Source organism: Macrosteles quadrilineatus, unplaced genomic scaffold, assembly GCF_028750875.1.
Source record: "Macrosteles quadrilineatus isolate MER2022 unplaced genomic scaffold, UCM_ALF_1.0 Scaffold_11__1_contigs__length_5352618, whole genome shotgun sequence".
In the NCBI taxonomy this organism is placed as follows: Eukaryota; Metazoa; Arthropoda; class Insecta; order Hemiptera; family Cicadellidae; genus Macrosteles; species Macrosteles quadrilineatus.
The window spans coordinates 4,715,410-4,739,545 of NW_026542604.1; the positions used below are offsets into that span (position 1 = coordinate 4,715,410).

The 24,136-nt window shown below is 35.6% G+C and overlaps 2 protein-coding genes across 3 annotated transcripts in view; one reads left to right on the plus strand and one right to left on the minus strand.

Annotated features, from left to right (window-relative positions):
* LOC129004795 (homeobox protein araucan-like) overlaps positions 1 to 11,089 on the minus strand; it is a 120,750-nt gene extending 109,661 nt beyond the window's left edge. For both annotated transcript variants that reach the window (XR_008491763.1, XM_054433436.1), the window contains exon 1: positions 11,019 to 11,089. Coding sequence is in view for 1 of the 2 variants with exons in the window: in XM_054433436.1 (XP_054289411.1) it covers positions 11,019 to 11,078 (60 nt within the window). In the remaining variant the exon portion in view is untranslated. The remainder of the gene's footprint in view (positions 1 to 11,018) is intronic.
* Positions 11,090 to 16,876: 5,787 nt separating this feature from the next.
* On the plus strand, positions 16,877 to 17,719 carry LOC129004776 (uncharacterized). Its single transcript, XM_054433402.1, has one exon. The coding sequence runs from the start codon at positions 16,877 to 16,879 to the stop codon at positions 17,717 to 17,719; it is 843 nt and encodes a 280-aa protein (XP_054289377.1).
* Positions 17,720 to 24,136: the final 6,417 nt, after the last annotated feature.

Genomic DNA, 24,136 nt, shown 5'->3' on the forward strand with positions numbered 1-24,136 from the left:
TATTAATGAAACTTGTTCAGAAGCTTAAGACATTTTAATAAACTGATTCTTGTAAGTACACAGTGTAATACATGCAATATTTCAACCAGATACATTAAACCTACACTTTCATTCTTATGGCTCACCAACGAAGTGTAGCTGTACTGACTAAGATCACCTGTTTCTATGGCTAGAACCATAATAAAATCCCATTGTTCAAGGACAGCTGGGTCCAGTGTCTAACTATCTAAAAAAGCCTCTAGCTTTTCTAAGCTTTTAACGTTTGACTTGATGATTTATAGGCTAGCTTTTAAATTTACACTGAACTTAGAGAGAAATAGTAAAATTGAATAGATATCTGATACAGAAAACTAGTTTCAGCACCAATTTGTCACCATCTTCAGGCTGTACAAGATCATACTACAGCATTGTGGGCATCACTATGTATTTACACCATTTATCTATTTGTTGGTAATCCAGAGGTTATAACAAACACCACTCAAGTGTAACCGGACATAAACTAAACATCGCAGCAAGCTGAGGATCTTTTCATCAAGCAAAAGTCTACCAGCAGTGGTGTATTCCCGTTTGCCATTCAGGGTCCCCGCAGCGCTCACGGCAGTATCTGACGATATTTGGCGGGCTTTATGCAAGTCTGTTCAAATTGGCGCGTGTTCCTAGCTGTATAATATATCGGATCAATTGGCCCCACAGTCAAAGGGGGTGAATTGTTAATAAGGAGTATGCAAATGTAGCGATGACTTTGCCACCCCTGTTTATATGGTGCACAACGCCCATCCCAGTGAAATACCACCGGGTTGTTTTTGTTATTCGATACGCTTTTTTTATAAGTTTGCTATTGAGGTAGTACTTGTTGTATGATTTAAAAAAGAAATATTTTAGTTTCTAATTTTTTCTAACTTTTATGTCTGGATTTTATGTAGATATTTTCAAATCAACCCTATGCATATATATTCATGACGAAAATGTAGGCTATATTAAATAATTCATTTAGAGACAATTAGAACTATAGCGATTCTAATAAAAAGGTTAAATACCTATAGTACTTGTCAGTGATCCTGAAATTCCAGGATCACTGACAAGTACTATAGGTATTTAACCTTTTTATTAGTAAATTACGTGATCCAGAGGCTAAACATGTTAAAATTATAGTTATTCATTGAAAGTACCTTAATTTTAATTTTTTTTTTTTTAAAAGTTGGCCTTTATTAAATATCCGTAAAAACAAATATTTTTAGAATATTTTAATAATAATTTTGGATGAGTCTGTACACTTAAAACTCATAAACAGGACTACAATTTCGATGTTTCTTCATTTTAAATAATACAATCGAGTTTTAATCAATTTACCCTTATCTTGGGGTCGATAAAGAGTAGGGGTTTACATTGTTTAATTTATAGAAACCCTGTTTGTTGCTCTAAAAATTGCATGGTCTATGTTTCGTAGGTATCAAAAATGTAATCTAAATAAACGATTGAATCTCAAAGAAAATAATTAGATATAAGGTATATTTCAAACTTGTTTCTTTGTTTTAAATATTCGTAATTAACAGATAACCGAGCTAGTTGACCCAAACCCCTAGGATAATGGGGCGGGTTTGTGGAGATTTTATTAAATGACAGCGGTAATTAAACGTAAACGATATTTAAAGACTCCGCAAACAATATCAAACAAAGATCAAAGTTCCCTTCCGGGGCAGCCCGTAACAAGGAGTCATTAGGCCCCCTTAAACGACTTTGGCTGCCGGCGAGTCAGGCTTATTAGGAAAAAAACCTTTATACAAACTCTAGGGGTTGTTATTTTTACGCAAGGATTGTTTGTTATATCAATGTCCCGAGTGGTGTAAAATTGCTTTATTGTTACTGGTGAATAGTGGTGAAACATCTATATTACATTCAAAGAAATGCAATCAATTTTGGTACCTGTCGACTTAAACTCTCTAAAATCCTTTTTCGTGAATGTAGTTACTAGTGAGATTAAAAAATTACCATTTTCGCACTATATAAATGACTAAAATTTTTTGTTCATTTTGGTGAAATTTACATAAGGAATAAACTAATACCGTAGGTCTCATGGTAAAAAATCTAGAACCGGGACCGATTTAATTAATCGTTTTGATGGCCTCAGAGGACAAACACGCCATCCGTTCAAATGTATATATGTTTGTCTCAAACACTTTGCATTTTCTTTGGAGTCCTTATGTAGAGGTTAAAATCAAATTAATAACATATTAAAGCATTGTTAAAAGCTTACGGAGAACATAGAAAAAACTGTAAATATTAAATATTTACGTTATTGCTATGTGAAATAAGGAAACTGTTATAGTTTGATAGTTTATGGATACATTTTGATCAAATTCGATAGTTATATTTATATCATACTCAAATGTTAATAGTTGCTAAAAATGCACTTTATTGCCTTACCTGTAAGCAGCAAACATAAATACTCGTTAAACCTAATTTTGTTTTATTTTATTTCATTTCATCTAACATTTTAAGGAAACAATTTTGTGTAAAGCCAAGTAGGCAATAAAATTCGCACAGTCTGCAGATTTGAAGCGGCGGGGGTATTTTATGGTTATCAGCTTTTTATTCTATTCCTTCACGTTTTTTGTTGTATAGCAGGCCTATAGCTATCAAACTTCAACAAATTAAATAAATAGGTAAACATTTAAAAGAGGATACTTTTTAAAAATATAGTTGGTAAAGAGAGACTCTTTCTACCAACGATGTAAAGAACTACCGAGTTGTTTATATCGTTGCTTTCTACTACCATACTTATAGTTATCGCCTATTTACATAATGTTTATGCCTTCACATAAATACTATTGAATTATTTTTGTATAAAAACTCGATAATGAATAGCTGATATACTCAATTACGAAAATTAAAAATTCATTACAGTAAACATTAAATTACAAAATATATTCAAAAAATTATTTACCATCTAATCTAAGGATTAATCCTGCACACATTATTTTTTTAAAGCAGTATACTTTATACATGAGACCTGCGATGTTCGCTTGGGGTTCATTCTTCATTATTCATATTTAGTTTAAAAGTAAAAATATGATTTTTGCCCATTTTGGTTACCATATTCAAAATAATGTGATGATTATGAAAATTAATCCTTCATGTTTCAAATCGTTTTTGTGATCACTATACGATGTGCAAGATCCATGAAGTATCGTAGAGCTGAAACTGTTTTTCAAACGAGAGTAGGCTACACCTTTTGACCCTAAATGTAGCAGATAGGGTTTTAACATTATTTTGCATCATCAGACAGCAGTCCAAAGGATTATAAAAATTTACGGTTAAAATGATTTATTAAAATGACGCTACACAAATGTATTCACATGCAGAATGAAAACATATCAACCGCTATTGCTGTTGTCCCCTTGCCGCTTTTTATTCCGTCAAAGTCGTCGTTTTTTATCCTTTTGATGGATTTTTGTTTGATATAAAACCAACATGTTGTGTAAAAACCGATTCCTCTTAGCGTTTAATTCGTCTGAATGTTTGAGCGATGCAAATCATTATCCTTTGTTATTTTTAACATGTCAAAAGTTAATTATATTTTTGTGTTTTCAAATTGCTCGTCTTATATTTCAGTCTTTTGTGTATTTTTGTTGATTTCGAGTTTTAAAAATATCTGCCAATATTGTAAATTATTGGGATTTTTTTTTAAACAGTGTAAGCCAATGGAATCGTTTTTTCCAATGTAAAAAAATATATATAACAATTCACAAAATGTTCACCAGATTACTGACCCATGGCTAATTCCAAGGATCATAAACATAAACAAATTACGTTAACGACCCAAATCCTATACTAAAAACATTATATGTACAGCTTGGACAGTTCCATTTAAGCAATGTTAAATAATGTTTACCTTCGGGCCAGTAACATATTTTTTTATGTTTATGATATAAACAATTTTCGTTATGGTATTCGTTAATTCTCAGTGGAACGACGCACTATTTCCCATATTCAAACCAAAGTCTTATCAATTGCCAACGGATTGTGGAACAAACAGTAAACTCTTTCCATTTACCTAACAATGTTCGGTTAAACCACTTAGATTGAACAAGACTCTTTACTACAAGTACAGTTACTTCACTGACCACTTCAAGGACGTTTTTCAGGGAGAAACATGGAAAAGCAATTAAAAATGCAATTAGGGTGAGAACCTGTGTGGGAATCCTACTAAATAAAAGCTAATTATTCCAAATACTGACGAAGTCCTTTAAAATCGCATCGGGTGTTGTGACCGATCGTTCAAATGGAAAAATCGACCAAGGTAAAACTATTTTGCGTTTTAAACACACTAAAGTTGTTAGGTCAAGCAAGTAAATGATTGGACACTAAAGGAGTTTTTTAAAGGCGTTTAAAAAATAGGATACTGCATTTGTAACATTTTGTTTAATAAATAGGTTGTGGGACTGATTCAGTTATATACTGCACAGGTTTCATGGGGCCAAAAACAACAGTTTGATCATTGATTTCCTTTTTAAACAGATTTTGACGGAATCCAATTTTTTGCATGTTTTTATGTATAACAATTTGAAAGCCCTGTATCGTTAGTGTAGTGTAGAAATATTTTAGAATCAGTCGGAGCCAAAGACGATCGATTTAAAAAAAACTTATTTTGACTAAGAAAATAGTACATCGTTGTATGTCTTTATACATGATCTAAAATAGATAAGCCCTGAAAGTTAGTGGGGAAATAATTATTCAGTCCTGGAAATTCAATGTTTAGCTGGCAGTATAGTAATACCCGATTCATTACATTTTCTTTATTTGACCAAAACAGGGTAAATAGTTCAAACATTGGCAGTGGCTTTTTGTATTTTGAAAATAAAAAAGCAGTCTTCGGGGGTATATTACAATTACAAACTATATACATATTGCCCTCTTCCGAATTTGTTAACAATGGAACAGTGAGAGTGAAACAGAAATATAGTTCTTCACACTAGCCAAAGATGACTTTTCAACCCTTGCTCATTTTCCAACCTTAGTTTGGACTCGTACGAATACATTGGCTTTGGCATTGAACTATACAATGAATTGTCAATAATCTATACTTATAAAAGGCAAAGCCCTCACTGACTCACTCACTCACTCATCACTAATTCTCCCACTTCCCATTTACCTAGGAGGCTGAAATTCGGTACACCGATTCTTTGAGCATTAAATAGGAAAACTGAGTAGTTTTTATTCTGATCAGGCTTTCGGGCTCCACCCCAGTGGCTTTGGACTTTCGCATGTTAACCATGCATGTTAATAAGTACTCATATTTAAATGGAATCAAAGAATCTTAACAGCTGGTTCAACTAAACAGGTTGATTTTGTGATGTTCAATAGCATTAAAGAGTTAATAGGTTTACCAACAGGGTGCAGCACTATTTTTTTACATTTAAAACTTCAACCTGGAGGCGAGTTAGCGTAGCGAACGAGCTAACCTGAAGGCAAGTTAGCGCAGCGAACGAGCTCATCTTGAAAATTAACGAGCATTGACATAAAACCACATTAGGACACGACGACGACTTGACCAATTGAGCAGATTTTTTTCATGAATAGAGCCAATATAACCACAGGCTTAGTGGAGATAGTCATTTTTAATTTATTATTAATACTTATGAAGTTAAACGGGGCAAAGCCCGCGGGTACAGCTAGTAACCTACAAATGGGTGAATGATGAGTGTGGAGTAAAATCAACGATCTCTAAAAATTCATCGTCTGGTTTTGAACTGATTAAGATCAGCTGTTTATTTATACAAGTCAATTTATTAAATGCACAATGATGAACAGCTGGGCCGAGTGCGATTCAGGGCAAATGTTGGACTAGTTCAGTTGTTTAAAAAACGTTTAGACACTCTTCAGCTCACGTTTTCTCTAAATTATTGGCAAAGTAAAGCAGGAACGTACAGTAGCCAATTTCCACTGTCTGCTACATTTAGTTAGCGTTTCAGCCATACTATACATTGGACCAATCAGACGAGGCCGCTAACTACGGCCGCTGGTCCGGAACCTGCAATGGGACTTTTCCCTTCCCTCTCATCAACAAATACCCTAAACATCCGCTCGCAATTTAGGGATATTTTGTATCTAATTAAATTAGCTGGTAAGATAATTGGTTTGCATACGAAATGAGGAGTAGAGACTATTTTGTATACAACACATTTGGAATTTGGATACTCGGGAGGCCTTTACTGTGTACTGTACGTGGATTAGTATGGATTTGTATGTCAATTATAATACGGTGTTATAGGACTAGAATCGTTTGATTAGGTAGATACAATGACTAAAAAGTACTTTCTCATAGGTTTGGTTGAGCATATTCATGGATCAGCTCAATACGATTCATTTTACGTGGCCTATGTCCGGTTTGTGTAGGTAGAGGGCGGTATCTATATATTAATAGGCAAGCATGTTTCTTTAAAACCTTTTTTCTCAGCTTGTGTGCATCGTGGGGTAAATCTGCGCATACCGTTGGAAAGCAATTTTCCTGTATGTGTGCAGAATCCCTTTATAAATTTAAATAGGCTCAAAGATAAGCACAAAAAATGAGTTTGAAAATTTGAAAAAATTAACATGGATTTTATGCGTTGCCATGCTGGTTACGAAATAACAACGAAATATAAACAGAAAATCAAAACAAATGGAAGAAACTCCAATCACATGTTTTATTTACAGTGTGGGGTGAAAATAGAGAAGTTAGTACATTACTTATTTTTGGTCGAGTTTCGACCACTGGACGACCTCTCGTATTATTTATTATATGACTAATATTTTAACAAAATTTAAAGTTATTTGATCTAAATACTATAAATTTGGTTATTTTTGTCCTCTGCAATTCTAAGTAATAGTAAAGCGTACGCTGTATATTTACACAGTAATATTAAGTAAGATTTAGTCAGAATTTGCGCACTCAAACGTTACTAACCTGCATATAAAAGGTTTATAATTTAACAATACCATAGGATGAGTAGTTTGCTCACACACGCTCTATTTCATGACAATGGCAGAGAATTGGTTGTGTAAACTCCCTGAATGACAAAGTTTAAGCAATCTGAGTTAGGTGTATTGTCTAGATGTTTTAGTAGAATTATTGCAGTCTAAAATATAGCAATTGTATAGCAGATTTGGAAAACAAAGATTTAAAAAATATATCTGAAGAAATTGTAAATTACAGTATAATTTAAGTTTGGAACAAAATATGGATTGTAAATGGTATATCTTCATTCAGGTATTGAATTTTCTCAAAAATATATGTTTTTATAATCCAGTATAAAATATCCTGTTTTTACATCCAACGGGTTTGTTTTAGCTAGTATTCAATTCATTTCAATTTTCAATTCAAGTAGTTATGTAGTAGCAAGTGTTATGTACTTTGATAAAAATTGGTCATTCGAAACAGACCCCAGTGTACTGCTCAAAAACGTCTTTATATTGGAAGGCTTTTAGAAACTCGGAATTCTTGTTTTTTAATTTATACAATTTTAAATAGTCTAGATGAAAATTTAGAATGGTGGCGCCGATGAACGTCGAGAAAATGTTAATATAATATTTTGGATTATTGGATTATGTATAACGTTTTACATTTAGGTCCGACAAAAAAACACAATAGATTGATCTTCAAATTATTCAACACGATTAAATACACACTTCTCAACTACTTTGATTGGAATTGAATTTAAAACCAATGATATACAGTTGTACTCTCTCGTAACCACACCACACCACAAAAGCACAACAACAAACCAAATTTATAAAATATGCCATGTAATTTGAAGATTAATTGCTGAATTAATTATGATCGGTTTAGTGTCCACACGTTTTTTATGAATTAATTGTAATATTAAATTTTAGTTATAAAAATTGTATTAAGTATTATTTTTGAACGGTTACGTATAGAAATTAACAGTAAAAGAACTATTCAACTTTCAGACAAAAATATGTACTCACAGATTGTGTAAATGATGTACACAAATTCAATAATATGTGATATAAACTCAAATAGAGCACAGGGTTCTGTGAACTTAGTATAGAATTTAAATGTTCCAACAAAATTTCTTTTTAAGTAAGAATTTTCTCTTAAACAACAAGGCCAACTTCTCTTCTTAAAAAAAGTATTTGAAGAAAGTTCCAATTTTAGTTTCAATGTCCGCACATTATGTTTATACAAATTATTACAGTTAATTAATATTCAAGTCTATACATTGTTCTACTCCTGTACTGCCACTGTGCTGCAATAATTGAGATGAAAATACATCATCCTTGGAATAACATTATGGAATATACCATCAGTATAACCAATATACATGTTTGGCCAATTTGTTCTCTATGTATTGGTTCGGTTGTGTTCCCAATAGTGATAATATTCAGGATTATAGTCTTGGAGTGCTTATTGTAGTGTTAGTGTGTCCCATTGTATATTTCGTATCATTGTTACTCATTGTTTAGTTTAAAATACTCTTAGCTTAGAATGCATTTATATAGTGTAAACTGACTTGTAATAAATTTTGTATTTAAAAATATTGAAAACAAATGCGTAAACAAAGAGTTAAGATTTTACTGTAAATGTTTGATAGTATCATCGTATTGTATTAGTATAATTGGTCATCCATGACGCAACCTTTTTTCTTTTTAATCATATTATAAATGTAATATATATTTTGCTCAATTTACTACATATGAATTTCAATGTTTCGTAATAAAATAATATAGAAGGATGGGTAGTATACTTGGTTTGACAAATTTGTGCGGCGATATTTGAGAATTATTATATTGTTTTTACCAATAGCATTAAAATTCTTATTTTTAAATTGTCACTTTCTTTTGTACCTAATTAAAGAGTTTTATTAAATTCTGTCATAATTTAATGTATTTATTTTTGAACGTACAAAAACATTTTCAAATCAACACATCTGTCACACATCAATCACATATTATTGTTGGGGGAAAATTGACCATCGTGTACAAATATATATCAATGAAAACATCGTGATTTAAATTTATATATAAAAAAATTATCAATATTATGACTATTCATGACGGGGTTTTGAACAGACAAACAGTCTTTGGATGGTGTTCGTCAACAACTTCCTTCAAAACCATCGAAATTGAAAATACATGATTTATTCTTATCGCAAACAGTGTTTCCCAATCTGTATACGTCTTTGAGCCAGGTGAAACATATATATGCTTAATGACCGTTATCAACCGAAATTTAAATCGGACTCATAACGGACAGTACTGGTGATGCGGGCGGCGAGTCGTCTATTGCGCCTAACACCTGTTGAACCATTTTTCCACCGTTGACGTCACTAATGGTGGAACAGCTGGTGATAAGGTATCGAACCTGTCAATTATGTATCTGGTGAAAATATCGCCTATTAATAGACTAGTCATGTTCAAAGATAATACCACTCTATTAACGAGAATTGCCGGCTATTTAGGGTAAATGCGTATACAGTATGGTGGAAAGATATGGTGGAGGGATGATGAAAATGTTATTGTATACACACACAATTTTGTGACAATTTTTTTTTCTGTGGACGTGATAGTAAAAGTTAAGTTTGAAAAGTTAAAAATAAAAAAGAGAAAATAATAGTAATTAAAGAAAACACTTTTAAAAGATATTAGGCTTTAATTACTATTATTTTGTGTTTTCATTTGATTTTTTCATAAACTTATTACTTGATGAAATTAAGGCCATAAGATTGAATATAATTTTAATAGATGTTTAAATAGTTGGTTTTTTTTCTTGGATCATTGAGATATAAACCCAAAGTGATAAGAGATGAAATAAAATTATATTTAAAGTGACGTGATGGTCAGATCCAGTTTGTAAACCGTATTTGTAAATATATAAACTACAATTGTTTACGTTTCATACACTACAGTCTTTGTTTTTGTTTTTTAAACACTTCAAATGCAAACACGCCTGTCTAAAGTTCGCAGAAAACAAATTCACATACAAACCTATGATATGTTTTTAACTATTATTATCAAAAATATTACATCCCTTAAAACTTAAGTGTACGCAATCGAAACAAAGTATACAGCCAATTATGTTTAATGATAAGAAAATAAAAACCTAAATTAAATCTACAGCAATAAATTCTAATTAGCTTCAAAAACTGTTCCAATTACATCATATGTAAACAGAACCATGTCATTGTCGACTAATAAACAATTAACCCGTTGTTAAACGGTAGGCTATACAACAACTAGTTAAATAGCAAGTAATTAAGTTTAAAAGAATATTTCAACCGGTGATCTGTGGTGTGGTAAATATTATATTTACATATGTAAACTAGTATGTCACTGTCGACTAATAATAATTACCGAAATGTTGTTATTAAACTGTCGGATGTGTACTTAACAGGTAATTAAACAGCTGGTAATTAAGTTTAAATAAACAATTCAACTAATCAAGTAAGTTATCTGTATGTGGTGGGTGATAAAAGTTTAATTTACATATGTAAACACAACTTATGTCACTGTCAACCATCGATGTATATAACTCTAAAACATCGATGCTGTCAACTAATAAAGTACTAGAACACTGTTAAACTATCATCTGTATAACAGCTAACACAACACGTGATTAAGATGAAATAAGTTATTCAACTTTTCAAGAGAGTTAAACAGTGGTTTGGTAGTGTGTTGTTATGGTGTTTGTATGGTAAAAAAGTCATGAAGTGAACACAATTTATGTCACTGTCGACTAAAAATCTATATCGATATTAAACTTTGGTTATTTAACAACCTAACTTCTTTTAACATGTTAATAAACAACGAGTGATTAATTTGAAATAAATTCAACTTATCAAGTGTTGATCATTAAATGGTGGTGTATGTGGTGTTAAACATTGAAATTTAAATGTAAACACAACTTATGTAACTGTCAACTGAACAACTTTACTGTCGGATATTTCCCGTGGTGTGTGGTGTGTGATGCGGTGGTACGGCGAGGACTGCGGTCCTGCGGACTCCTATCCGACGGTTACCTGAGGTTGAAGATAGTCGTCGTGGAGGGGCGGAGGCCAGCAGTCGTCCGAGAACTCCATACCGGTGTGACATGGGCACTACGGACACGGTACTGAGTGAAGCGTCGTGGTGAGGGGCGGGGCGGGGACGGCGGGGGCGGCGCGCCGGCGGAACCTACTGGGTAATTACCTACGACCATGCGCCACCCTACAACCTACATTTGTTTCCATTTTAATTTTCTCGCCCCTTCCACTACTAAGGGAGCATCCCCCCAAGTTTTGGCATAACAGGTGTTTTTGTTTTATCCCCTGGTAATGCTTAAGGTTTACGTGCGGGAAGTTTTCTGAAGGATTAACGAAATTAAAGGCGGTTTTTATCAAAAGTTAGTTCTAATTTATGACGTATATACTTGATGAACGAAATTGGCCTTAATGTTAATTCATTGATGAAAATAAAGACATTGGAGTAGTCCTGCACAATGAATGGATAACCTAATAGTGACCACATTTATTCAATTTACTCAGTTCGAAGGTTTTCAAACGATTGAACTAACAATTGTAAAACACAAAATGTAACTACGCTATCTATGACAGCTTTGAACACAAATTCAGCAAAACCAAGCAGATGTTTTTTATCTATATACAATATGCAATTATGTTTCTTGAATACCTTTTTTCTCTGGTAGTGTGCATCGCAGGGAAAATCTATGCATACAGTTAGAAATAGGCTTTCCTGTAGATGTCCCTTTATGACCCTTTATAAATTGAAATACCGTAGGCTTAAAATTAAGCACAAAAATGAATTTATAATTCCAAAAAATTATCATGGGCCGAATGGGTTGCCATGCTGGTGACGAATAACAACGAATTATAAAAATGATTCACTTTACCTGTATCTGTAGGTACGATAAGTCTGGTATGCCAATAGTTCCAATAACGTTATCTACTAGTTTCAAAAAAAAAAAAAAAAAAACTAACTATTTGAATTTGATTTAAAATCAGACTGATTTTACAACTTTACCGGGATTTTTTGTTCGAAACTTACTAAACGAAAATCGTGACTGGCTTCCTCACATTACCAAACTACAAAACATCACGGGATGGTAAAAAGGTTTTAGTATTTAAAAAGATTCGGTTAGAATTATAGTTCAAGAACCTCGAGAAGTTCTTGTAAAACAATCTTTCAGGCATTTCAAGTGTTGGTATTTTACGGCCTGTTAAGAAGGAGTATTTGGGTATTCAACAACTTGTCCATTTCAGAGAGTCGCTACACATACTATAAAATGTGTATAATACAAGACCTAAGAACTAAACCCACTACGATAGACTATTAGAAGCCTCATATTGGACAAAAATTGTATATCTTAATTGCTGATCATTTAAAAACATAACCAATCAAAAAAATAACAAAAATGTAAAATCTGGTTTCTGACCAAAACATTCAATTCTGTAAATGTATTTTTAATAGAAATTGGGTGGTAAAATATTAAAATCTTCTTTCTTATGTAACATTTTAGTTTTTTTAAGTTTTAGAATAGTGCATTGACAAATTTCCTGTATATTATTATGAAGTGACATTCTGTATGTAAATAAATAGTTCTTAAGAATTAAGTTTCAACATGGTAATATGAAACATAAAAATTAATTCAAATTATCGACAACCCTCTCTGATTTACTACAGAAACTACTTATATCTCACTTGTAGAATTTAAAATCACAATATACGACAGAGATGTTCTATGTTTTCTTTACCAGTTATGAGCGTATAAATATGTTGTCAACTCTGACAGAGCTAACTCCCACACTGCAGTTAGTATCGACAGGGAAGCAGTCCATATATTACCGTTGCATACACACACTTACTGTTCCAATTGATAACACCAATTTCCATTCAATTCGTCGGAAAGGGTAGATTCGACCCCATTCATTTGGGGGACGGAGCCAGCAAATGGCGCCCACCCTACTAGAGTTGGTCATTCGGTCTAAGTGGCGCCCTCAAATAGATTAGGTGACTATTTCCTGGAACGTTTGAATATAAATAGACAAATGCAATGTCAATTCGGTGTATTAAATTGGTTATTTGAATTGGACTGTTTACAATACTGGATTAATTCTTAGTTCACTTCTACCCTTACTTCAAATTAATGTGTTTTTTACGTTTAGAAGAGAACGTCAATGAAACTGGTGTTGAAAAAATCAAGGTTTTTCTTTGGAGACGGATCAGCAAAATTTTAAAAAATTTATATTTAGTAGTGGTCGAAAACTCCACCAAAAATATCTAAAATATTTCTCTATTTCCACTCCTCGCTGTAAATAAAACATGTGATTAGAATTTATTCCATTAGTTTTGATTTTCTGTTTATATTTCGTTGTTATTTCGTCTCCAACAAGGCAACCCATAAGACCTGTGTACATTTTTTAAATTTGTTATATTATATTTTTGTGCTTATTTTTAATGCACTCAAGATCCTGAGCACTTACTTATAGGAAAATTAGGATTTGCTTACCATATCTCGTAGACATACATCTCAAATTAGGATCATGTATGTTTACATGTTTGGCGTTTTAAGCTTTCACCTTGTAACTAAACAATGCCAAATTAACTAAAATGATAAAAGGAATACTGTTAGTCCGACGAGATTATCCGTAGCTCCTTGAATATAAGGAAAATACTAAACACTGTAATCTTTGTTATTTTATATGGTAAATATAGGCCTATAGCTAATACAGAGGAAATGTCAGCAAGTCGTCCACGTTATACAAAATCACTAGTTTTGTTTGTTCTTCCTGATGTGACGAGTAGTCACCAAAAATTATTTTCTAAATCTTGGGACTATATTTCAAAAAACCTGGTAAATGGATTTCACAATTCATATAACAGTGTCAGAAAATTGGCATTTAGTATACAGAATTCTTGATGACACGTACCCTACTCAATCGATCGACCCATAAAATCCGTAGACTCAGCAATTGTACCTTGGAGGGACTGAGGTTGGAGTTGACCGAAAGGAAGACTTGGCCCCAGACTGTTCCAGGGGGTACTTCGCCTGTCACCAGTTTTTTTGGTAAGGCGACTACTATATTAATATTCACACTTTAAAATTGTGGGATTGTTCAGATTAGCTAACGTTTTTAAGTCAGTGAGTGATTGATGTTAATCCTAATCATTTTTTATCATAATTGATTTCATTTATCATTTATTTGAATAAAAATAGTTACCATTAAATTCCTGTACTGATATTAGAACGTGTCAGCAAGAATTATAATTATTATAGCTTTTTATATAAATTTCATTTGCTTACTTATGTGAAAGGAGCCTGTAATCATTTTATTATCCATTTTATATCTCATTTCATTACTCTTTGTATTTTTATTTTTGTGGTACTCAATTCGTTAACATACCCAATAGATATTTCAATAATGATTAAAAGTTATTTTGCCTCTCACCAAAGTATTTTTATTATTTAACTCGACCCCGGTTACGCCCCCGGTCACACAAATCTAATCGTGGCACTGAATATAGCTTCAATTAATTGAAATAATAAATTTTAATTAATAAAAAACTGTTTAGAAACGAGAAAACACACTGTATTATGAAAAACCATTGCCCCTTATGAGACTTTAGTCTAGAACCGTCCTAAGACTAGACTATAAACATCGATGCAAGAGACGAAGACTCGTGAGAAAAAATGCTATCTTAACTATGAAGACGAACACATGAAGAGAGGGTATTGTTGGGCGATAAGACCGCAATCGGTGTAGCTTAATGAATTATACGATTTTATAGCGTCGTTATTGGATGAGAACATAGCATGTACCATCTTCTGATAAATGCCATAACCATTACTGAGCTTTCGTTAATTGACTAATTCATTGAATTCTCCTTCTTTTTACATAAACTCCACAAAAAGAGTTCCTCTACCTCAAAATCACTACTTCCATCCAACGACAAACTAACTCATTCCTTTGTGTCCCAACATCTACCAACCTCAATGTTCCTCTACCTCATACTCACTGAATCCATCTGACGAGAAACTACCTCATTCCTCTGTGTTCCAACATCTACCAACCTCAATGTTCCTCTACCTCATACTCACTGAATCCATCTGACGAGAAACTACCTCATTCCTCTGTGTTCCAACATCTACCAACCTCAATGTTCCTCTACCTCATACTCACTGAATCCATCTGACGAGAAACTACCTCATTCCTCTGTGTTCCAACATCTACCAACCTCAATGTTCCTCTACCTCATACTCACTGAATCCATCTGACGAGAAACTACCTCATTCCTCTGTGTCCCAACATCTACCAACCTCAATGTTCCTCTACCTCATACTCACTGAATCCATCTGACGAGAAACTACCTCATTCCTCTGTGTCCCAACATCTACCAACCTCAATGTTCCTCTACCTCATACTCACTGAATCCATCTGACGAGAAACTACCTCATTCCTCTGTGTCCCAACATCTACCAACCTCAATGTTCCTCTACCTCAAACTCACTGAATCCATCTGACGAGAAACTACCTCATTCCTCTGTGTCCCAAACTTCTACCAACCTCAATGTTCCTCTACCTCATACTCACTGAATCCATCTGACGAGAAACTACCTCATTCCTCTGTGTCCCAACATCTACCGATCCCAATGTTCCTCTACCTCAAACTCACTGAATCCATCTGACGAGAAACTACCTCATTCCTCTGTGTTCCAACATCTACCGATCCCAATGTTCCTCTACCTCAAACTCACTGAATCCATCTGACGAGAAACTACCTCATTCCTCTGTGTTCCAACATCTACCGATCCCAATGTTCCTCTACCTCAAACTCACTGAATCCATCTGACGAGAAACTACCTCATTCCTCTGTGTCCCAACATCTACCGATCCCAATGTTCCTCTACCTCAAACTCACTGAATCCATCTGACGAGAAACTACCTCATTCCTCTGTGTTCCAACATCTACCAACCTCAATGTTCCTCTACCTCATACTCACTGAATCCATCTGACGAGAAACTACCTCATTCCTCTGTGTCCCAACATCTACCAACCTCAATGTTCCTCTACCTCATACTCACTGAATCCATCTGACGAGAAACTACCTCATTCCTCTGTGTCCCAACATCTACCAACCTCAATGTTCCTCTACCTCATACTCACTGAATCCATCTGACGAGAAACTACCTCATTCCTCTGTGTCCCAACATCTACCAACCTCAATGTTCCTCTACCTCAAACTCACTGAATCCATCTGACGAGAAACTACCTCATTCCTCTGTGTCCCAACATCTACCAACCTCAATGTTCCTCTACCTCATACTCACTGAATCCATCTGACGAGAAACTACCTCATTCCTCTGTGTCCCAACATCTACCAACCTCAATGTTCCTCTACCTCAAACTCACTGAATCCATCCAACAAGAAACTACCTCATTCCTCTGTGTCCCAACATCTACCAACCTCAATGTTCCTCTACCTCATACTCACTGAATCCATCTGACGAGAAACTAACTCATTCCTTTGTGTCCCAACATCTACCAACCTCAATGTTCCTCTACCTCATACTCACTGAATCCATCTGACGAGAAACTACCTCATTCCTCTGTGTCCCAACATCTACCGATCCCAATGTTCCTCTACCTCAAACTCACTACCTCCATCAAACGAGAAACTACCTCATTCCTCTGTGTCCCAACATCTACCGATCCCAATGTTCCTCTACCTCAAACTCACTACTTCCATCCAACAAGAAACTAACTCATTCCTCTGTGTCCCAACATCTACCAACCTAAATGTTCCTCTACCTCAAACTCACTACTTCCATCCAACAAGAAACTAACTCATTCCTCTGTGTCCCAACATCTACCAACCCCAATGTTCCTCTACCTCAAACTCACTACCTCCATCCAACGAGAAACTACCTCATTCCTCTGTGTCCCAACATCTACCGACCCCAATCCTCCTCTACTTCAAACTCACTACCTCCATCCAACAAGAAACTACCTCATTCCTCTGTGTCCCAACATCTACCAACCTAAATGTTCCTCTACCTCAAACTCACTACCTCCATCCAACAAGAAACTACCTCATTCCTCCGTGTTCCAACATCTACCGATCCCAATGTTCCTCTACCTCAAACTCACTACCTCCATCCAACGAGAAACTACCTCATTCCTCCGTGTCCCAACATCTACCGATCCCAATGTTCCTCTACCTCAAACTCACTACCTCCATCCAACGAGAAACTACCTCATTCCTCTGTGTCCCAACATCTACCAACCTCAATGTTCCTCTACCTCAAACTCACTACCTCCATCCAACGAGAAACTACCTCATTCCTCTGTGTCCCAACATCTACCGACCCCAATCCTCCTCTACTTCAAACTCACTACCTCCATCCAACAAGAAACTACCTCATTCCTCCATGTCCCAACATCTACCAACCCCAATCCTCCTCTACCTCAAACTCACTACCTCCATCCAACGAGAAACTACGTCATTCCTCCGTGTCCCAACATCCAAACCAACCGCAATGTTCCTCTACCTCAAACTCACTACCTCCATCCAACGAGAAACTACCTCATTCCTCCATGTCCCAACATCTACCAACCCCAATCCTCCTCTACCTCAAACTCACTGCCTCCATCCAACGAGAAACTACGTCATTCCTCCGTGTCCCAACATCTACAAACCAACCGCAATGTTCCTCTACCTTAAACTCACTGCCTCCATCCAACAAGAAACTACCTCATTCCTCCATGTCCCAACATCTACCAACCCCAATCCTCCTCTACCTCAAACTCACTGCCTCCATCCAACGAGAAACTACGTCATTCCTCCGTGTCCCAACATCTACAAACCAACCGCAATGTTCCTCTACCTCAAACTCACTACCTCCATCCAACGAGAAACTACCTCATTCCTCCATGTCCCAACATCTACCAACCCCAATCCTCCTCTACCTCAAACTCACTACCTCCATCCAACGAGAAACTACGTCATTCCTCCGTGTCCCAACATCCAAACCAACCGCAATGTTCCTCTACCTCAAACTCACTACCTCCATCCAACGAGAAACTACCTCATTCCTCCATGTCCCAACATCTACCAACCCCAATCCTCCTCTACCTCAAACTCACTGCCTCCATCCAACGAGAAACTACGTCATTCCTCCGTGTCCCAACATCTACAAACCAACCGCAATGTTCCTCTACCTCAAACTCACTGCCTCCATCCAACAAGAAACTACCTCATTCCTCCATGTCCCAACATTTACCAACCCCAATCCTCCTCTACCTCAAACTCACTGCCTCCATCCAACGAGAAACTACGTCATTCCTCCGTGTCCCAACATCTACAAACCAACCGCAATGTTCCTCTACCTCAAACTCACTACCTCCATCTGACGAGAAACTACCTCATTCCTCTGTGTCCCAACATCTACCAACCTCAATGTTCCTCTACCTCATACTCACTGCCTCCATCCAACGAGAAACTACCTCATTCCTCCGTGTCCCAACATCTACAAACCAACCGCAATGTTCCTCTACCTCAAACTCACTGCCTCCATCTGATGAGAAACTACCTCATTCCTCTGTGTTCCAACATCTACCAACCCCAATGTTCCTCTACCTCAAACTCACTGCCTCCATCCAACGAGAAACTACCTCATTCCTCCGTGTCCCAACATCTACAAACCAACCGCAATGTTCCTCTACCTCAAACTCACTGCCTCCATCAGACGAGAAACTACCTCATTCATCTGTGTTCCAACATCTACCAACCCCAATGTTCCTCTACCTCAAACTCACTACCTCCATCTGACGAGAAACTACCTCATTCCTCTGTGTTTGAACATCTACATATTTATGTAAATCGAGTTACCGAGTGAACAGCCTTAATAGATTCTGAATGGAAATATCAGGTGTAGCGTTTTATGAGCAGATAGCTGGCCTTGTATTGATAAGAGCGAGTTTTCGTATAATTAGATGACATAAAGTCGCGTGAGCCGAGAACATAATAGACCGTGTTTCAGATATGGAGGCGAGCGGCCATTGGTGGTATCTGGGGGATAACAGCCAATAAAAACACTCCGTTTGGTCCATGTTACATGTTAGAAGTAGATGAATGGTATATCGATTGAATTCCGAATGGATCGCCGGTACATGAACATCTCTTCAAATACTTGTGATGAATAAGTACGTCATGATCTATTAGACCTAATTTATGATACGATGGATGTTAATAAATCTTTCTTGCTATACGAAAAAGAACCGGTAAGTGTGTACCTATAATATAATAGAATGTCCAAAATGTTTTGAGGAAAATGTATCTTGATTAGAATCAACCTCCAATAGTATCAATAGTAGGATTAGTATAGACAAGCAAGCGTTATCCATGAAATTTTTTTACGAATAACTCAATAGCTGTTACCAAAACAGCACTGGTCTAAATGAACAAGTTGTCTACCGACAATTTAGTGGAGATCTGATCTACCTAAGACAATAGAAAGAACAATACAAACCGGGTCGGAAATGACGGGGTAGGGTCGTAATACTAATCGCATTATCATGTCCGCAGCGCCATCAACCGAGGCTTTTAAACCGACGTCTCTAAATCAGCTGTTACAAATGAGCGAGAGACCGTTTGGTGAATAATTAGGTGCGGACCGACACTCGGTTTTTGTCAGAACTTTATTGTCGGCGGCCAGAATAAATTGTCGGGTCCAACTTACATTCCTGACTTGAGTCTGGTGATGATAGCTTAGGCGTTTGTGGAAGGATATCAAACTTAACCAAACCCACGCATCTGAGGGAAGGTGTTTGATCATGCAGATACTCTTTTAAAATTTCCTTGGTTGTTGCTGGTGAGCTTAAGTTTTTCAAGAGTTGAGGAGTCACGAAAGGACACGTAAAAGTTAAATAGATCAACTGGAATGAATATCTGAAGGTCTTCAATTGCTCAGTCTTTTGAAAAATTACCTTCATTAGGCTGTTCTTTATTAGGCCTACATGTTTGTCCTACTTTACAGGTTCCCTATCCCCAGTCCTTGTTCTAATCCAGTGCCTTTATCTATTCAGGTTAAAAAAAAACAGCTCGATACAAACAGTATCTCCAATGTCTATATATTGGACTTTTTCTTCAGCACGAATTTGGAAAGTGAAATTTATATACCCCCCATTCCATTCATAAAAGCATACCCCTTAAATATTTCTCAAATAGACCAAGGTAACATGACAAACATTATTTTCACATTCATCCACCAAAGTACTCGGTGCAAATGTGATAAACCATCCTTGAATATAACCCTGGGTAACCCCCGCTCATTTACGACGCGAGCATCCTTCGCAGAATTGTTTGCATGCACAATTAAATTGTTTTACAAAGCTTTATTGCCGCTCCACCATAAACCATGGTGTCACTGGCAGAGTATTAAATTAGACGATTATCTCGTGCGATGCAGCGTGCACTTGCTCACGTTATCTATCATCTCGGACCTTGCAGCGTGATGCGTCATGTCCGTCACGTGACCCAGATGTCCACAATCTCAGCTGAGAATGACGCTGCCGGAAATGGCGTTGCGATGTCTTTGTAGCAGGTTGATCACCCGAAGACTTCCGGTCGGGCTGCAGGTGTTAGCCACTGTGTTATCACTATCACTCCATCTGCAACATGGATACACTGTTTACTGTCATAGTCGTATTGTCCGATGAGACAATGCCCTTTGTTGTGCACTTTGGCTCTTGGAAGAAGTGGGAGGGGATGTTTCAGTAGGGCTTATCCCGACTCCGCGCGGTGGTCACTTCAGGTCCCTCGCGGCATATATCCATCCAACTCTGCGTGGTGTTTATGTTCCAAAGTCTACAATACACAAACACCTAACCTGCCACATGAATATGGAGGATAAAGAATTAAAGATTGGAGAATAGAAATAATTTCACAACAGAAAAAGAAAGTACAAGGGTATTGGAAAAATTTTAACAGAACCTTTCAAAAACTCAAGGTTCCACGTGTTGGTTGGATGCTCGTGAAGTAGAGATCATTGTTAAAAAAACTAATCAACTTTTTACCTGTACAAGTACAAAAATACCCAACTTATCGACCAATCTCACTCATCTCACACATTAAACACTACTCTATTTCGCTGCAACGCCCAGGAAAAGTTGGGAACCAATGTCAACCATGAATGGAAGATGCCCGCCACATTCCCTGAAGGTAAGGAATGGATGTTGCCGCTATTTATGTGCTGATTGAACATGGCGGCTGATTTAACAGCTACAAGCAACGCTCCTTGCAGGGCTCGAGTCTCCAGATAAGATAGGCTGGTCGCGGCCTACTCGCCGATACCACGGAAAATGTGAGAAATGCACTTTCGTGTGAGATTTGTGTTGCTGGGATCGTGCTAAATTTGTCATCGGAGAAATCTGTCTGAATAAAACTTATGTGAAACTATGCGTGTTTAAGTTTCTACGCGAGTTAATGACTGATATACTGACTTTTACCTATGTTGTTTTGTGGATATTTATAAATGGAATGCATTAAAAATTATTTGGTTTACTTAAAAGTAAGTTAGTTTTATAAGAGCACATACATATCTTCGTTCGTTGGTTTGTTTCTCATTTGTTAACCTGGATGATTAACAACACTGATTGATTATTGTAATAATTTGTGTGCTGTGATTTGTGACTTTTTTTAACTATTGACATAAAAAATTGAGAAGTTAATTAACTACACGCATAATGAAAGATAATTTACATCAAAATTAATCATCAATCTCAAATGGTAGTCATAATTATTCAATATTTGATGTGTATATATTTCCTGTGCCAACAACCTTTTTATAAGACATGTGTCTTTATTTAGCGAATTTCCCCTATAGGGAATAAGCTATTACCGTAGTACTCATGGTAAGACCTGGACCCGGGACTGATTTATTTTTTCGTTTTGAGGTCCATAGAGACCAAAAACACCATCCGTTCAAATTCATATATATATGTAGAACTCCAATAATCCGAACTCCAATTAACCGAATCTCCAATTATCCGAATCGCTTATTTCAACAATTTTAAAAACATAAAGCTACAGTAATAAGTTTTGCAAAATATCAAAGAATTGTTATTGAACACATTTAGCCAATTTTGGACTTTGATGGAACACTATTGACTTAATAACATGTATAGAACACTTGTACTATGAGCATTGTAAACTGTAAAAATGTTCTGATTTAAATTATTATTAATTAAAAGTTCACTTAGTACCAAAAATGAGGATTTTCTTTAAAATTCCCGGAACTTCGGTAAAACTCCAACTATCCGATTTTTTGATTATCCGAATGGGGTCTGGTCCCTATTGATTCGGATAATCGGAGTTCTACTGTATATATTTATATATTTGTCTGTTAGCGCGATAACTCGAGCAAAAATCATCAGATTTTGATGAAAATTGGTACAAACGTTCGCGAACCATCATGATCGGACTATGGGAACAGGGGCTTATGGGGCAAAAATTGGTTTTTCCCATTTTTGACCCTAAAAACTTAAAAATTTAGAATTTTTTTCCAAATTGTTTTGTAGAGCTTAAAAAACAAATAATTTAGTATATTGAAGCGTTATTATGAGTCTAATGGTTACTGAGAAAATTCCAAAAAACTGTAAATTTAAAATTCCCATGTTATTCTTATGGAGAATTAGTAAACTGTTGAAATTTTGCTTGTATATGATCATATTTTGATCAAATTTGGGAAATGCGTTCATTTCATACTAAACTATTAACATTAAAAAAAAAAATACCCCGCCGCAGCAAACCTGCAGACTAAGCGAATTTCCATTTGACTGATTGGATTTACACTGAAATGTCTACTTAAAAATATAACATTTATTCCCGATTTAAATAGAATTAGTTTAACAAGTACTTAGGTTTGCTGCATCAGGGAGGGTAAAACTGTTTTTTTTGTAAAATGTTAATAGTTAGTAAGAAATAAAAACATGTTCCAAATTTGATCAAAATATGTTCATAAACAAGCAAACTACAACAGTTTACTTATTCTCCATAAGAATAACATGGGAATTTTAAATTTACAATTTTTTGGAATTTTCTCCGTAACCATTAGTCGCATAATAACGCTTCAATATACTAAATTATTTGTTTTTTTAAGCTCATAAAATGGTTTGGAAAGAAATTGCTAAATTTTATGATTTTTGGGTAAAAAATGGGAAAATCCTATTTTTACCCCATAAAACCCCCCGTAAACCCCCGTTCCCATGATCCGATCATGCTGGATCGCGAACTCGTTCGAATAAACGTAGGTTTACACGTTTGTACCAAATTTCATCAAAATCGGATCATTTTTGCTCGAGTTATCGTGCTGACGGACACACACACACATAAATATATATATATATATATATATATATGAATTTGAACGGATGGTGTTTTTGGCCTCTAGGGACCTCAAAACGAAAAAAAAAATCGGTCCCGCGTCCAGGTCTTACCATGAGTACTACGGTAATAGCTTATTCCCTATATGGGAAATTCGCTAACACCTGTTTACCCTCCCTGTTGCAGCAAACCTAAGTACTCGTTAATCTAATTTAATTTAAATCCTACTAATATTATAAATGAGAAAGTTTGGATGTATGTATGTTTGTGACAAGTAAACGCGAAAAATACTGGTCGGATTGGGTTGAAATTTGGTGTGATGATAGCTCACATTCCCAATTAACATATAGACGCACTCTCTGGAGTTTCCCATGTTAACCTTATGAGTAATCATATTTAAAAGGAATAAAATAGTTTCGTCAGCTGTTTCAAATACACAAGTTGGTTCTATCGTTCTATGGTATTAAATGGCATTAACAAGTTATAAGGTTTACCAACAGGGTGTAACTATTTTAAACAACAAATGTAAAGACAAAAAAATTTCTATTTTGTGTCCTCTTCCCGTTGCAAATCACCGGTACAACAGCTAGTAGGGAATAAATGTTATATTTCTAATGAGACATTCGCTTAGTCTGCAGGTTTGCTGCGGCGGGGGTATTTACTAATAAATTCTTTACTCCCTCGAAAAAATATTATTCGTAATATGGGTACTCTAAGTACCCATAATAACATAAGTAATGTTAATTATGTTGGTGT